Below are 17365 nucleotides of genomic sequence, written 5' to 3'. Positions count from 1 at the left end.
GATGCAGTTGACTATCACATGAAAGTGGACAAACTCTGATTTGAAGATCATAATTAAACTAGTGTGCATGACTATGACCACCATTGCAATTCATGAATGGCCGGACCACTCAAAATCTCTGGGCTCTGGCCCTGGTAAATTTCCAATAGAATGATTGACTCTCTCATTCTTATGATATATACGTACAAGCAAGAGTAGGGGATGTGGTACCCCTAAATCCCTTCCCCATTTCTACTACCTATGTGACAGACCATAATATAGTACACATATAACACAGTAATGACATATTCATGTCAAAGTCTAAAAGGTTATACATTTATGCATCAATGTGCAGAATAGAGTATACATACTATTTCATAATAACAAGACTATTACAACTACACATTTAGCCAGTTAGTGACATCTTGTAGGTTGTGCTCCAGCCAGTAAATGTTACCCTTGATGGCTTCCTCTGCTTAAGATCTTGTGCCAGAACCAGCATCAGAATGTTGATTGAAGAACTCTTCAAACTGTTAGTGTAAAAATTAAAATGTTAAAAATTTTAAGTAATAATGTGATCCTTTCAGTGCAAGTGATCACACATTTAATCACACAAAGGTTTCCTACTCCAAGTACTGATTGGCTTTGTTATTGCTTCAACAATTCCACAAATCTTTACTATCACCTGTCTCGTACATATAACCAAGAGTACATAATAAAAATAGGGAGGGAGAGTGTCTAACTAGGACACCTTCAGCCAAAATCACTGCGTATTATAGAGCATCCACATATTGGTAGAGCAAAAGCTTTACCTTATTCAACACCTATCAACAGTACTCAACACCTATCAACAGATCTCTATCATCAGTAAAAGTGTTAATTTGTTCAAAGATCATTGTCTATTCAATAATACGCAGTGATTTTGTACAGGCTGTATTGGCAGTTAGACACTCTCCCTCCCTATTTTTATTATGTACTCTTGATAATAACTCTTTGATAATGTCCATGGTAACCTAGAATACTAATATCCTTCCATAAAATTATCATAGTCTTACTCCATTCAACATCAAAACAAGAAAACGCTTACACAGTAAAAAATAAGTAGTGAATACAGTGGCAAATAGTGGATGTCACTGGCCATTTTAGTGACTGTCACTAAGAATTTCCAGTGACGTTCATTATTTGCCACAGTATTCACTACTTATTTTTTTATGGGCAGCTGGATACGTATTTTTTTTAATTTTAAATCACGAATACCTACATTTTGGTTTGCCTGCATGTCTGCCTCACTGCCTGCTCTACCCACAGTCACAAGGCCAGAGGACAAAATGAAGCAGTGCACAGCCACAATAACAAACTCACCAGTGGGTATGTGCTTTTGAGGTTCTGACAAGTGTGTGCCCTCTGTGCCTTGTCTTTGTGGTATATTTAGATGCTACATTATACGCTTGGTAGACACCTATTACTTCACAATAGGAGACCACGCCTATTAATAATGATCGAGCACCAAGATCACATCACTTAACAATCTATTTACTTGATCACGATGACACAGCCCGTTATTATTGGTCTATCTGTATTCTTAAGCTAGCGCAGTGATATAGTCATCCACTCTCTAGTTGGTAAATAGCTGACTTGAGATACTCTAATACAGCATCACCCTAATACCAAGAGTACATAATAAAAATTTTTATTATGTACTCTTGCTAATACCATATGGTGGGAAATTTTGGCAGGACTAAACTTCGGTGAATAACAAGCTGCATTTGGCGAAATAAATTTTGGCGTATTCAAGCTCAATGTTTAGCTATAAAGATGCTAATCTGAGGCGCTATGAGTAATCGGCATTGGCAAATTTGTAGTAAACCGCCAAATTCGCAAGTTTTCCCCCGCTAAAGTTTCCCTCTATACGGTAATACAGTCACACGTATATAATTGTATGCTATAACAAAAACAATCAAACATACTAAAATTATTGCTTTAAAAATGAAATAGGGATCCAAGCAATAAAATGTAGTGAAACAAGAGATGAATGATGGTATCACAGCATATAGCTTGGTGGGAAATTCCTACTTTAGTATTGACATTCCAATGTATAGATTTTCCACCGAGCTGTGTGGTAATACCATCATCCCTTATTTCATCGCCTGGATCCCTAATTCATTATAAAATTATACTGTTTTTTAATATACTAGTAACATTTATGATCGTTATAATAGTGTGACCTAGCCTAGGAAAACCGGTCTTATCACCTATTTAAAAGTATCAGTTTTAAGTGTTTAATATGTGTTGTAGTATAGCGATGCATGGTTAAAGCCATGTGTATCAAATTTTCACATAACTCTCTACCCTCCAGAACATCCACAGTTTAAGTAGCCAACAGCTAAGTTTTGATATTGTTTAACTTTATATTGACTGTATCAGACAAGCTCCAAAAGGGATAGTGGGAGGGGAGGGCAAGAGGCCATTCACAAAATGAAAAAGAAATTGGGGATGAATTATTCAGGTATGCTAAAATGAATAGGAAATTTACAGCACAGTTCTTTATTCAACATTATAGAGCTGTACAGCCACATACAGCCTTTTCAGAGCTCCATTAGTGCTCCAGACTGTTTGTAGGGATTGCCACAATGCTTGGGAAAAGCAACCAGTATCAAAAGCAGATCACAAGATATAGCTGACAATAAGACCGGTTTTCCCAGAATTATAGTGAAGAATATGATACAGTACCATTTAACGGTTAATTTCGAAAGGGAAATTTTCGAAGAGCAGCTGCTAAAATAAATTTCGAAAGTAGAATTTTTGAATGCTCTATTGTCATATTTAGCACCACTAAAATTATTTTTGTAAGTGCACGTTAATTAAATGAATACGGTGACCACGCATAGCGGTACAATCAAAATTGAGACATTCATTAGGTGCTATTGTGTTGGGACTGCTCCACTATAGGAAAAGCGGTTTTGCCAATGGGAAATGGTATTATTCACCATCAATGTACGTGGGCGTGGCCATTGCAGTGTCAATAGAAGCAAAGGTGTTGGCCTGCTAGGTACAGAAGGAGATATCAGACATGTATTTGACGATTCATTCTGTATTTCTTCTACCCGGGATGACAAGATGTGTAGTTCTGTTTAATAGTGGACAGAATTCGGCTGACCTGGTACACAACAGCTTTACATTCAAAGAGTTAGCTGTGTTCTTCGAACAGTTTGAAAATTAAACTCCTTCGAAAATAACCTGCTATATGGTGTCACATAATTTATATTAAATATTCTGATTTTTTAGACTACTGATTACCTCCTCTAGTTCCAGCTGAGTAGAGAAAGAACTGGACATTGTTCGAATTAGTCTACCAAAACTGAATGATCCTGAACCATATCTGAAGCAGAACAAAACCAACATTGTGAATCATGTGTAACACACACACAGTACAATGCACATGTTATATATACTCTAAAAATGACTATATAAGAATAAACTTAGTTGTTCCTAGCCTTCAATAAATTATGTGTACATGTGTTTCAGACAATTTTTCCAGAATGTTATGGAGCAACCACCACTACTTATAGCTGACAACTACACAAAGGCTCGGTGTGTTTGGTGCTGCTACTGACACTTTAATTTTACAGACCATAGAATGCTCATTCATACAATACATGTATTTGCGTCAACATTACCACCATCTTTAAGGTTAAATGGTACATGTATCGTGCTCAATATAATGTGTTTATTGCATTCAATACACAAAGAGTGTCAATTAATAAGCAGTGCCCAACAACTGTAGCATCTGCAGTACTTCTTTGACCATTTCAGCAAAAATATCACCTAGTTCAAACAACCAAGCATTTTGAGAAAACTGAATTTTCAAAAAAAATCCTATGTATGTTACAAAGTATAATCAACCCATTACTCAGAGAGAAGCAATACTCTTCTGTTGCTTAATATCGGTTATCAGAATAATTGGCCAATTTGCTGATCGGTGCAACACCACTGTCTAGCACTATAAAAGCTGAAACTATGGTTATCCATTCCTTGGACACTAGATATAATTATGAGCAAATGAAAAATAATTCAGAAGTTGTGTGAACTAGGCAGGTTTTTGTTGAGATTGCCTCATATAGTACAAACGTACTTCTCCTTTAGTATGCCCCAGTTGTTACGTACGAAGTTCCAGGTGATACTCCTACCATAGATGTTACCAGATACACTCCTTATCACATATAATGTGTCCTGGGACCTGACAGCATCACTGAATGAGTAGTGAAGATACCTGCAGTGTGCAACCAGTGTTAGTAGTTACCGTACCATAAATAAAATAATTATGAAAGATACAGCAACCTTAGATACTACACTGTAAATATTTCCATAACAGTGTGTGTAAGGAATATCCCTTGAATGCTCACCTGCTAAGTAGCCATGGTATTCTAGTGTTAGCTAGTGCTCTGAGACACAAATCCTTCTCAGCAGTATCATCAGTTCTCTGGTAGACAATCCACAAGTAGTCCCATTCTTTCTCACCACCAAATGCTATCCCAGCTGAGTACACCATACTCTTTAGGTCTGGGTGTATGCTGTATAATTGTATTATAGTTCTGTATCAGTGAGAACGTATGCATACAATGGATCTTGCATATGTACAGTATTAGGCAATAGTGTGGTTTGTGCTCATGCATGTGTGTAGTGTGCAATTGCATATATGTGTTGTATATAGGTATGTGTGTGTGCACGCGCATGTGCATGTGTTTTTGCTTTGCTTTTGTGTGTGTGTGTGTGTGTGTGTGTGTTTGTGTGTATGTGTGTATGTGTCCTCCACCAAAACAAACAGAGTCGTGACAGAATGTTCCATCGCAAAAGTGATCTCACCCAGTACAAGCAATACTGCTCAAGCTAAGTTTGTGCCAGGTCCAGTTCTTTGGAACCAGGACCCTGCTACAGGCCGATAAGGTGATAAGGTGTGTGCATGCGCATGTGCGTGCGTGTGTGTGTGCATGTGTGTATGTACATATACCATGAACATACATCACATATTTCGGTATAAAACACTACAAAAGATACACACAAAAAACACCTTTTAGAACTTCTATTCATCCAACTGTTAAACATACTCACTGCAGTGTTGATAGTATCTGTATCACCAAATCTCCAACCAGCTGATAAGATGGAGGATCTCAGGAACCTGTTGATTACATCATCATCATGTACTAGTACTGAAGTGGTACTACTAGCAACCCAGACAAAAAGGGATTTGTTCAGTATACTTGGTCTACATATTGTCATTTCTGTCAACTCAACTTTACATATACGCTGCATATAGGGCATATACATTCTGTCTTTTAGTACTATACGTTGTACTCTACTGTCGTTTTCTTTCACCTTCGTAATTGTCACTGTGCTCATCAGCCATTAAATAAATCATGTGATATCTACATTTCTACTGAATCACCATCATGTGACGAGCAATGTGAGGTCAAGAGAAAGTCAATAGGACAATGTATGGCCAAGTTATGGTCTTTTATCCATCGTTACGTGAAGAGGAAAAACAATGAGACAATTCTACTGTACTTACAGCACAGCATGATGTTCTGGGTGACAAAGAATGAGACTGTTTAAACCAATATTTTATTTAAGGTGAGTAAAAGAGTGTTTGTAACTTTTAGACAGCTTTAATTAACAGTTCTTGTACTATGGGAGTTAGTTTTAAAGGGCACGCATAAAATCCAGTTTATTGGATGATGCATATTCAATGCTTGTGTTTTTTTAAAAAACCAGCTGTGTGTTTAAAGGTTGAGAGGAATTCTAAAATACATTTTTAAAATAAATTACTGACTAACAGTTTTTGTGCTAGCATTGTAACAGAAATCCCCCGTAATTTCTGTAGTAAGTGGTTTGATTGCTGAGATCCTTTTCATACTGTTTGTTGTTTGTACCAGTGAGCAATGGACAATGTATAACTGAAAACCAAGCAAAACAACCACCTACACTACATTTAGCATTCAACCTGTAGTAAAATGCAAATTTGATTTTACAATATGGCTGACATCATCTTTCCTTGATGCAAAGGTGGCGGAACAGGGGGAGGGGCCCAGCTAAGCCCCCCTCCCAAAATATTTTTTACTTGAAGCTTTATAGCAGTTGCATAAATGCACTACAATTAGACTAATAAGCGACGCCAATACATAGGAATGAGAGGCTACTATCATACTGGACAGCTAACTGACTTACATACGCAGATACACAACATACAGGTTTAGTGAATCCCCGTGATGTATCCAGTGGGAGCCCACAATCAATTCCTATACTTTCATGCGTGCTCACGTAAGGAGTTGGTTTAATAATACTATCTGTCAGAAGATGTGACCAGTCAGTTGGAGTGTTGTTTCCAAAGATACAGTAATTGATTGTTGTGATGATGTATGGGACTAGAGCAATGTATTTCATGAACAAACGGGATGGGAACAGCAACTGTATAAGGGGTATTCTAATTGGAGAGCAGCAACTGGTACTTTGGAGGAAGGCTGCCAACATTTTATTTAAAGGATGATCACCAAGGTACTTGTACTGTGATTGATTACATGGCTAAATTACGGGAGCTACTGGTATTTGTGCAGGTGCAGATTCATCAGTTATAAATTTTGATACAAAATAGTTAATCAAAGAATTACATACAAGAAATCCAAGAAGGGTTCAGAAGGGATCATAGATACAAAGTAATGAAATAAGGGAGATTACTTACACCTCAGTCATGGACTACTGAAAACTATATGACTACTACGACTGATGTAGTTAAATCCAGTGGCTATACTGATACACACATATACTGTAGTAGTACTACTGCTCCAATCATATTGATACACATAATTATCACAAAGTGATACTTACGTATCTAGATAACTACTGCCAGTAGTGTTCCATGTCACACTCCTGATAATCGGTGTGAGTAACCCACGAACATGTTGCTATGATAAAATTATACTACATAGTGACACATCTACATTACAGTACATAAGTACATACGTATATACACCCAACATACTGTGCAAACACACACACACACACACACACACACACACACACACACACACACACACACACACACACACACACACACATACATACACACCTCATAAATACCATATACAGGAGTTAGACTGAGCAGGTCAGACATTTTGTAGATCCAGTGAAGAGCTGATATCCATGGTAGAGAGTCTTGTTCATTGGTAAGGTAAATTGTCAAGTTCAGTGGGACCTCTATACTCAGTTTACCCGCACTGAAAGAGTAGAAACATAGGAGTATCTGACTAAATATGACTAAACCTGACTTCCAGGGGCGTAGGCAGGATTTCCAAAAGGGGGGTTCTGCCCTACGTATAGAATCTCCACAGCGGGGGTCTGGGGCCGTGTACACGTGTAAACATGTGTATTCTTATAAATTCATTCGCAATAGCGAGTAGAGGCACTTGAATTCCTCTGCCTGAAGACCTGTAGCTACCCATTTCAGTGGATTTGTGTAAGTTAATTCAGTTCTAGTTAACCAGTATCACGATTTAAAAAACTTAACTCTGAAAAGGGGGTTCGTCCGAACCCTTTGAACCCCCCCTGGCTACGCCCCTGACTTCCATTCACAAAATATAATACAATATGGTAGTGCTGTATATTATGGATCATGGAGGTTTGCAACTTCTCAAAAAAATTTGTTGACTTCAAACCAGCCTTACAATATGTTTGTGGTGCCTTGGTAGTATTGGTTATTATAACCAAGCCCAAAAGTGTCTTCTGTATGACCTGAAACGCTTCCAATGAGGTGCTACAAAATTCTAAAATAAATTTTCATTCAGTGGAAATTTTCTGCTGACTGACTAACTGCCTGATGCCACATGACTAGACAATAGCTGAGGCTACGTACAGTCTTGATTGTTTCAGTTAGACATCACTTCAGTCCGACAGATGCCTTTTGGCATACCACAGTATGTACAGTATTGAATACTCACAAGCAAAACAGGTGCCACATCCTTTAATTAGCGAGTTTTTTTTACTTGCTTGCACTCTCATGAGGCAAAGTTACATTTGAGTGGTACCTTTGTGTCCCATTTATCTTCCTTGACAGTGCACTAGGCTGTGAATTCAGAATTTTGTAGCTAGTACGTTAAGGCTTCTTTATACGGAAATCAGCTGTACTTTCTGTAGTGAATAGATTGGTTGCAGAGGTGCTTCTTGTAATGCCTTCATTTGTAACGCTGTGAAATGGCTGAACACATACTGTAGCTGAAAACAAAGCATACTGGATACTTCACTTTTTCATAGCTTGTGTGCATTCAGACAAAACTATTAAGTATGGTATTTTATTTTTTTTGATGAGGCATACGCTGGTTCACCAGTCATAATTATGTTACGAATATGTAAACAAACAAGTAGAAGGAAAAATTAAGAATTTTAGTTTGATTAGGGATCATAGATAAAACAATAGGGAAACAAGGGAGGTCACCTTCACCTGCAGATATATGTACAGTGCACTAGTGGACATTTAACCCCTACTTCAGTCTCTACCCATGAGGGATTATATGTCCACTAGTATATCTGCAGGTGTATGTGACCTCCTTTTAAGGCTATGATCATTTAAATTTCTAAGGTTTCCTTCTACATGTTGTTAGTAGATTTAAAGTAATTATTGCATAGTATCCAGTGGTGTAGTCAGTCTTTTTACCATGTCTGGGTACTGGGTGGGCAAGCCATTCAACCATGCAACACACATGCACATCTTCATACAGACATCAATAAAGCATTTTTAAATGCATATGCATCACTACATATATGCTACCTACAACACTTTCTACTCTAAGTGAACGCTAGCTAGTTATTACCCTTCTTATTCCATACATCCATCTCTGTATGTGTCTTAATTCCAGACTAGGAAGAAACCTCAATTATAGCACAAGGCGCTTTTAGTGTTGTATCCTGTGATTACTATTCCCTGCCAGTACCACTAGAGTTGTCAGCCTAGAAACAAACAAAAAAAGAAAACAATTGCTGACTGACCAAGTACTCCATACCATTTGAACTATCACTAAATAGTATCTACATGGCTAGACGGGTGTTAATGCCTCAAATATCTCCAAGCTACCTCGCCTCTATTCTCTGATCTCAGTTTTGACTACACCGATAGTTACGTAAGTTAATCCAAATGTTAACTGTCTACCGGAAGAGTTCATACCAATCCTTGTCTTTCACTCCTTGTCACAATGCTATGTGTTTTTTTTTGCAATCACATGATCTCACTTCTATTTATTTCCTCCTATTATTTGTACACAATCGAGTTACTCATAGGGAAACTCCCTTGGATAACTTCACCTCTGTAGATCGACTAGTCGGATGGCGAAAATAACATGGTTAGTATTGTGTAAGTAGTACTATCTATTCTTGTGCAATAATGGAGTGGTTAGCTACGTAACTTTAATCCAGTACACGTCTTTAATTGCTGGGTGGCTGATGGTGGGGCAAAGTAGTCTGATGCCAGGACAATGCCCTGGTTTGCCAGGGTTACGCCACTGCTAGTATCTAAATACTTTTTAACTGAAGAATAAAACTACAAGCTCTCAACGGTTTCACCAGCTCACTAAACACTGTATCAATGGTCATTGAGTTGTACCATAATCCTAAGTGGCACAACTCAATGGTCATCGAGTTGTGCCACTTAGGATTTTCGTGGGGTCTGAACCAAACCTGTCAGTTTTGAAAAAATGATAAATGAAGTAATCCAATTGTGGAAAAATGTGAGCTTGATTTGTTGTAGAAGCCGGATTATACTCAAATCAGGTCACATAGACTAGTACACATGTGCTCTGTGGAGCTTCAGAAAATATTATCAGGCTCACTCTCCCCCTAGTCACTCTAACCAAATATCCAGAGTACCTTCAACAAAATACTATAACACATTCTCTTATAGGATAAAAACATGCATAATCAAGGATTCGTTAAATCACAAAATGAATTACAGTATGACTAGGACCTCCATTATCCAAACACCTGTGTGCCAGTTCAATCATAAAAGTGTTTGTTCAGATAAGTGAATTTGTTCGGATAAATGAAGCCCAATAATTTATATACGTTCTATTCAACTACTCTAATAGAACATACACTTATTCTAATAGAACGTTCACCTAATGGCAAAATACTCTAATAGAGCAGTCACTTATACTGTTCAGATAATCAAGTGTTCGGATAATCAAGATTCTGATAATCGAGGTCCTACTGTATTTGTAACACATGTACACATACAGAGTACAACAACGTTGCTAATACTATAAATTCAACACTACCTAGCAATACTGAAGGCATCGTCAATCAATCCAGCTCGATCAGCTGCTGACATAGCCTAGAATTACAAAGTTGATAGGACAAACATACTTACACAGTTAACAAGAGTTATTATGTATATGTGACCTAGTCTGGGAAAAGTGGTCTGATTGTCTATTTAAAAGTATCAAGAAATGCCTATTTTAAGATCCAAGCTTCAAACAAATAATATAGTTGACTGGCCTACAACCGTGACAGCTAAATACTATAGCATACATACACTCCATACAGTAAGCACATAATTACATAAACACTAACACAAACACAACAATTTCACACACACTCCACTCGATCATCACACATAATATTTACCACGTGGTTATTTTGTAACAAGGAGATAAACTGAACCCAACTAGGGAGGTCAACGTTCACCCTGTACAAACCAGTTTGACCAGCATTGGCCTTCATCCAGGTAACCAACGAGTCTAACTGGATCGTCTTGTCTGAGAAACAGAAACACAGTCACAACAGAAGTATTTATATACATTGTAAATGTATGCATGTATACACTCAAATTGTTAACCTACTCCCCCATACTGTACAGTAGTTGTACCTTTTTGCACTGTTATCAACTTCTTCATTGGTGTAGCCGATGATGAAGTGATGTATGTGAATGGAATCTTCCACTGGTAACTGGAAGTGATGATCAGTAACAACTTTTAGCCATTAAGATACATAAAAGTGACCCACTGAGCAAAACCTGTCGTTTTCGCACATTCGTCGAATTCCAATTTATTGCTTCTCTGTTACTGCAAATGTGACCAACCAGCTGTTTTCACAAAACTTTATTTTACTAATATTGAAATAACTTGGTAAAAATATAAGTGCTACATAAAACTTTTATACATATTTTAATCGATTTGGTATCTACTGAAAAAAAGCTCAAATCATTAACACCTATACACCATCAGATTCTCCTGTCCATGGGGAGTATAGTAACCTTTGTTTCAAGTTCGCACAGCGTATGGTACATGAGTTATGGGTGCTTATTTACAATGCAGTAGAAATGAAGTTTAGTATTGTTGAATGGGCTTCTTCTTTTCCCAGACAGAGACATACAGGAAAACACTAGATCTTGATCGATGCACCAGTTCATGGTGAACAGACTGACCCATTTTCGTAGCTTGTATCAGTTGTAAGTTATAACCGATTAAATAAGCATCTGTAATTTGTTTGCCATATTGTTGCTGTACATATCGAGTTTATTCCTGTTCTAAATGTCTAGTGTTATAACTCCAAGACTGTGTATCACAAAAAGCTAAAACTTTGGCTGTCCACTCCTTTGTTACTATAGATAACAAATAAGCAATAAAATAGAATTTGAGGAATGTGGCGCCAGTCACATATATAGTAACAAAGGAGTGGACAGCCAAAGTTTTAGCCTTTTGTGATAAATAGTCTTGGAGTTATAGCTCTAGACAGTTGGAACTGGAATAAATTAGATTTGTACAGCAACAATACGGCAAACAAATTACAGGTGCTTATTTAATTGGTCATAACTCACAACCGAAACAAGCTATGAAGATGGGGTTTGACTCAGACTGTTCACCATGAACTGGCAAATCAGTCAAAGGTATACCGTATAGCTGGTAATTTTCGAAAGGTTTTTATTTTCGGATATTTCGAAGAGGCCCTTCTGTTCGAAAATAAATTCCCACGTCCGGTTGTTCTTCGAAAATAAATTCCCACAAGTGAAAGCAATGATCCAACTTTTGGCGATTTGTTTGTGTATTCCTCGAGTTTTAGCTCAGTATTACTGATGATAATGGGTAAACTGTACCATAACTGTGCCAATAACCAGAAAACAGGTGATCCAGGATGGGAATTGATGCCGTCTGCTCTAGAATCTATGGTAGATAGCTAGCTACGATCGAGCCAATGAATTTACTCCACTCTAGACTCCCTCAGTCTTCTCTCCAGTGCACAGGGATAGGGATTATTCCATCAGTAAGTCAGTTTTTGGCAAACATTCACGCATCTTAACATTTTGTGACACGAATTTCCGTTTATTTGAAATCCATCCGGACTTCGAAATATTCACTTTTCGAAATTAAAATCCTTCGAAATTTAGATTTTGCTTCTTGTGCGAAATTTTCTGTTTCGAAAATAACCCGCTATACGGTAGTGTTTTCCCTGCACATCTTCGTGTGGACAAAGAAGAAGGCTATTCCAACAATGAAGAGACGACAGTAAACTATAATTCTATTGCATCATAAATAAGGGCTCATAACTCACGTGCCATATATGTTGAGCAAACACAAAAACAAACTCCCCATGAACAGGCGAAACTGATGGTAAGTAGGTTTTATTGATTTGAGCTTTGTTTTAGTACACACTGAAACAATTAAAACGTGCTTAAATATTTTTATGTAGTACACATAATTTCACCCAGTTTTATTTCAATACATTTTATAGCAAAATGGAATTCTGCAAAAAAACTGCCATGCAGTCTTCGCTCAGCGGGTCACAAATGTTAGGCAGTATGTAGTACGTACACATATGTGATAGTGACAAGAAACAAGTTGACTACTCACTTGTAAACTGAGGATGGGATATAGTCATTGTCCTTGTGTGGCACAGAAAAGAACTTTTCTTGTGATATAGTCAACAAGTTGGAGGACGATCAAGTGACAGTCAGTATTGGATAACCTGTTTGACTGGTATAATCAGGTGATGGTAAGTAATAGGTAACCTGTTTGTTTGGTCCATGTGTCCATGATTTCACCAACACTATGATCGCATGAGTTTCCTGAGCAGTAAACCTGTATTACGACCATAACAACATACATACATAAAGAAGAGTATATTGGGTATACTACTTAACAACTAGTACAAGCTGCACATTACGTATGTATTTAAGGAGCATCTCACAAACATAAGCTGGATCTCATGATAAATTCATTCCACATGTACTCAATGCAGGCAGTGCACTAACAGAACATTTACACCAGCAATATGATAGTCTAACTGAATAGTCACTTTTACATTTCAATAATTGAGGCACACAGCCAAGGCTTCACCATCACTCAAAATACGAGTAACTATTTGTCCATGTTAATCAAGTAAATGTACATATTCACATGTGGAGTGATGGAGGATAAAGACACTTACATCATCCATGGAATCCCACAATTCTGATGTTTCAGCATTATGATATCTGTGATGCTTCAAGTATTTCTAGGAGTATAACAGCAATTAGAAAATGACGTGTATAAAATGCTTTGATCTTTGGGAGATAATAAGGTCTTTAAAATCCACTAAAAGACCTGCTAGCAGTTTCTTAAAATGGTTAAAAACCTGTTAACAGAAGAGACCTCAGCCACTGCAAATCTCACTTTTGATCATTGATTTGCTATGCTCTCCCAAGCTAATAGTTTGCAGTGGGTGAAGTCACCCAAGCCAACACGAGATTGACAACTCCGTTCCATTTATAAGCCTGGCTAAAGCAATTCAATTATGGGAGGTACCGTTTAACATTGTAGCTACAGTGTACGTCTGTCAAGATGAACAGAGAAGTCCGGTAACATCAAGGAAAATTCTGTTTAGCACCCATCTGCTTTCCAGAGTGTTTTCGTCTTCACTTTAACTGTAGATGCACTTTACCAGAAACCTAGATGGGTAAGCTTCTTTGCAGAATGGTTAATTTGCATTATCTGTGATCCATACATGAAACCAAGCCTTGCCTTTATATAACAACGTGTGAAAACGCGTCGTCATCATAATCACTCAAGCCAGCTGTTACACTAATTCACCTGTTCTTCACACTGTTGTAACACCATGGCATGTGCAATGGCAGCAACTGGTCACTTTCTATGTCGAGATGATTATCTTCACTAGCTTCTGTCTTTAGGAAGCAGCAATGAAGTTCTAGCTTTGATTTTTTCAGCTCTTCGATGAAAAGATGTTCCGACTTCTGTACTCATGTTAAGATTGTGATGATTTTAAAACGACATCTACGTAATTCAATCCCACCTATACGCCTATACAAAATGCCCCATTTTTTTTGCAAGATGGTTAGAGGCCCCCTCAGATCTTTGTGTTTTAAAAACTTTACCTTGGTTTCTATAATCCACAAAGATCCTTGTGCTAGATCTCTAACCCACACGTACTGTACCAATCACTGATGTGATATTTACCAATTTTTTTGCAATATTGCCTTTTTTATCATGAAAACAATATCATCAGTAACAGTAATATCAGCAGCACATAAGAAACTTACAACACTTATGGACTCCTGGTAAAATTGACTGGCTAATTAATTTGCTAATAATTACCGATAGCCATACGTATTGCTAAAATTTGTGACCGGATCTGTGAAAACCTGACACAGTAGCGCAAGTCTAAATTTCCAGTATAAGCATTGAAAACAATGGGTGAAATATTTGCGTATTGAAAAAAAATGGTAAATTTTTGAATGCCTCTTTCTTAGTGAAGGAAGGGACTACAATAAAAACCTGGATATCACCTTATTTGCCTATTCAAGAGGAGATAGAAAATCTTTGTTTCGTTGCAGTAGATCCAAGGATACACAAGTTATGAGCATTTGTTTACATCACATCGAAGCGATCATATGTGATCAATTTTTCTTCACGAATTCCACCTTTGTATGCAGTGAAGAAAGGTGATAGAAAGATAAACTTACCGAGTAAACGATTCTCCTATCCATGGCAAACACGATGGTGAAAATGTCAGCCCAGTACGTCAATGCGTTCGTAAGTTACAATCATTTTAGTAAGCGCCTGTAATATATTTTCCCTATACTTGCTGTACAAATCGATTCTTCTGTTGTTGCTACTTTGTAGGGCTGTAACTCCGAAAGTTGTTGGCACATGAGGCTGAAACTTTGCCAGAAGGTACACTTGGCTAAGCAGATTACAAATATTTAATAAATAGGAATTCGAAAAATGCGCTATTGTGTCGGGTTTTTGCAGATCCGGTCATATTTGGCATTATAATTATTATGTAATTCAAAATGAATGCTATAGGCACGTAAACACTTACATACTAGAATAGTAATGTGTGGTACATACCACTCAAAAGTAACATCATCTGATTAGAGTGCAAGTGATTAACAAATATGCTAATTAAAGGATATGGGACCCATTTCTTCATCCCAAGCAACACCAGATGAAAGCTTGCAAGCAAAACGGTTGCCATACCCTTTGATAACCAATCACTCATACTCTCGCAAGACGACATTGTATTTGAGCGGTACATACTGTTCCTTGTTACTTTCAAGTATAATTATAAATTAGTAACTAAGTAAGAGTGGATGTGGATGTCCATATCAAACAGTACAGTAGTAATGTTAAGTAGGGTTCACCCCTAAAGTGACGAGCGCCTAAAATGCTTCCATTTAAAAACTATCATAGAAACATGACACGATGAAAATCATTTTTACAGAATAGCATTAGTGTATCTAACTTCATATCTAGTATTAAAAACAAGAAAACACTCAAAGACTGCCAGATATGGAATTTTAAAAGAATTTCGAAAACCTGCCGGCTTCCTTGCCTGTATGACCACAGTAGCAAGGTAAGAAACCAAAACGAAGCAACGCATGGTCACCATTTTATACCATAACACTGGAGGCATATGCCTTTCTGGTTCCAACAAGTATCTGCCTTCTGATCTTTCCTTTCATTTTACCTTCAATTACATGGTCATTTCATTCATGCAAGAACACTGTACTAATCTATTAATTTTCTGCATCGACACTTTCCTTGGAGGAACGTATTTATGTAGATGCCTCAAAACTATTTGAAGTCCTGTAGTTGGAGTAGATAAGTGTAGCTAACCGAGTATAAAACAATTGCTGATCTGATGACACCCCTAAACTACTAGAACAAATGTTTCACGCTAAATGATCAGTGCATGCCGTGACCATGCCCTTTATTGATCCAGCTGTAGTTTTGCTATAAGACATGGCAAATTACACCCCTCATTATCATAGCTGACTTGAGACAAGCAGGAAGATCAAGATACCGAATGGAGGGAAACTTTGGCACCATTAAAATTTGGCAAATTTGGCGAATGACCATGAATTCGCCAAATTTTCCCATGATCCAAAGCTATGTTCTACCCCCAGAGAAAACACCATCATTCTTAAGTTTGGCCTAAGACGGAGTATGTGACAAAGTTCCAGGGTTCAAAATTTAACTTACCAAAATCTTTCAGAGTGATAGATTTTCCTTCCTTCCTAAAATGAATGGATCTTCCATCTGATGGCATCTCGGTTGAAACTGTCTTCATCAACACAGACTTGTGAACATTTGTACCTGTCGATTCAATTGAGCAGGCTTGTGCAAAGTGCTTTTTGTACCTTTACTTAGCATAGATAAACCGCCTTTCTTGTGGTACTCCATTCTAACCCTTACAATGGATATCTTTGAAATCCCTTTGTGGCATAATGTATGCCAAAACCCAGCAAAGAAGGTATTATTGGTGACCTCTGAGATTCTCTCCTTGATGTTGGCAGAAAATTTACACTTCTTTGCTCCTTGTTTAAGGTATTCCCATAGTTTCATAAGTAGATGCTTCGTTTGGCTGTTTAACCTCTTTCCAAGGGGGTTTAATTTGCACTCGCTGATGCTGCACTGGATGCCATATTCTCAACAATTAAGTGTGCACCTGTAACATGAGCTTACAAATAAATACATCACGAACATCATGTTTAAAGCCTATGATCTTGTATGGCTTCTTAATCAACAACTCAGGATTCATCTAAAATCGTACGTACTATAGCTAGCTAGCTATCTTATCATAGCAAAGAAATGACTAGCACGAAGCTAATCCACCAGACCCTTTAACCAACAAGATAGCCATGTGAGGCTATGTACATTAATGTAATTAACTAGATATCCTCATGAGTCAGTATGATGGTCCCAAAACACACTTTATGGTCCTGTAAATTGTGACCATGTGCTGTTTTCATTGGTGTTTCTGCAATGTATGTACTACACATCAATTCATGAAATTAAAGAACATCAGCCCCATGAAGTATTTTTTAAATTATCTATCCAGACTAATCATTGAG

The 17365-nt window shown here is 37.5% G+C and overlaps 1 protein-coding gene across 2 annotated transcripts; it reads right to left on the bottom strand.

The window, feature by feature from the left end:
• Positions 1–269: 269 nt before the first annotated feature.
• LOC136258692 (aminopeptidase N-like) lies at positions 270–15135 on the bottom strand. Of its 2 annotated transcripts, XM_066052038.1 has the most exons (14): positions 14972–15135; positions 13441–13506; positions 13022–13091; positions 12864–12978; positions 10883–10962; positions 10642–10772; positions 10293–10348; positions 7100–7247; positions 6859–6935; positions 5048–5155; positions 4383–4550; positions 4112–4249; positions 3277–3358; positions 270–509 (listed from the first exon to the last, which is right to left on the bottom strand). In XM_066052038.1, exons 5-14 carry the CDS (start codon positions 10908–10910, stop codon positions 456–458), a joined length of 990 nt encoding a protein of 329 aa, XP_065908110.1. In that variant the 5' UTR covers positions 10911–10962; positions 12864–12978; positions 13022–13091; positions 13441–13506; positions 14972–15135; the 3' UTR covers positions 270–455. The 2 variants fall into 2 exon arrangements, with proteins under 2 accessions (XP_065908110.1, XP_065908109.1); XM_066052037.1 differs by lacking the exon at positions 14972–15135 and having other exon boundaries at positions 13441–14481.
• Positions 15136–17365: the final 2230 nt, after the last annotated feature.

The sequence above is a fragment of the Dysidea avara genome, chromosome 6 (assembly GCF_963678975.1).
Source record: "Dysidea avara chromosome 6, odDysAvar1.4, whole genome shotgun sequence".
NCBI lineage: Eukaryota > Metazoa > Porifera > Demospongiae > Dictyoceratida > Dysideidae > Dysidea > Dysidea avara.
Note: the sequence above shows the minus strand (reverse complement) of the source record. Positions and strands in the feature narration are given on the sequence as shown.

What these genes read in the sequence shown, in the direction of transcription:
- LOC136258692 (XM_066052038.1), bottom strand. Translation starts at nt 10,910, where the DNA reads ATGAAGAAGTTGATAACAGTGCAAAAAG. An exon ending in ATACCATGGCTACTTAGCAG is followed by an intron (nt 4,250 to 4,382) that starts GTGAGCATTCAA and finishes TGCACACTGCAG; the next exon opens with GTATCTTCACTACTCATTCA. An exon ending in CTCAGCTGGAACTAGAGGAG is followed by an intron (nt 510 to 3,276) that starts GTAATCAGTAGT and finishes TTACACTAACAG; the next exon opens with TTTGAAGAGTTCTTCAATCA.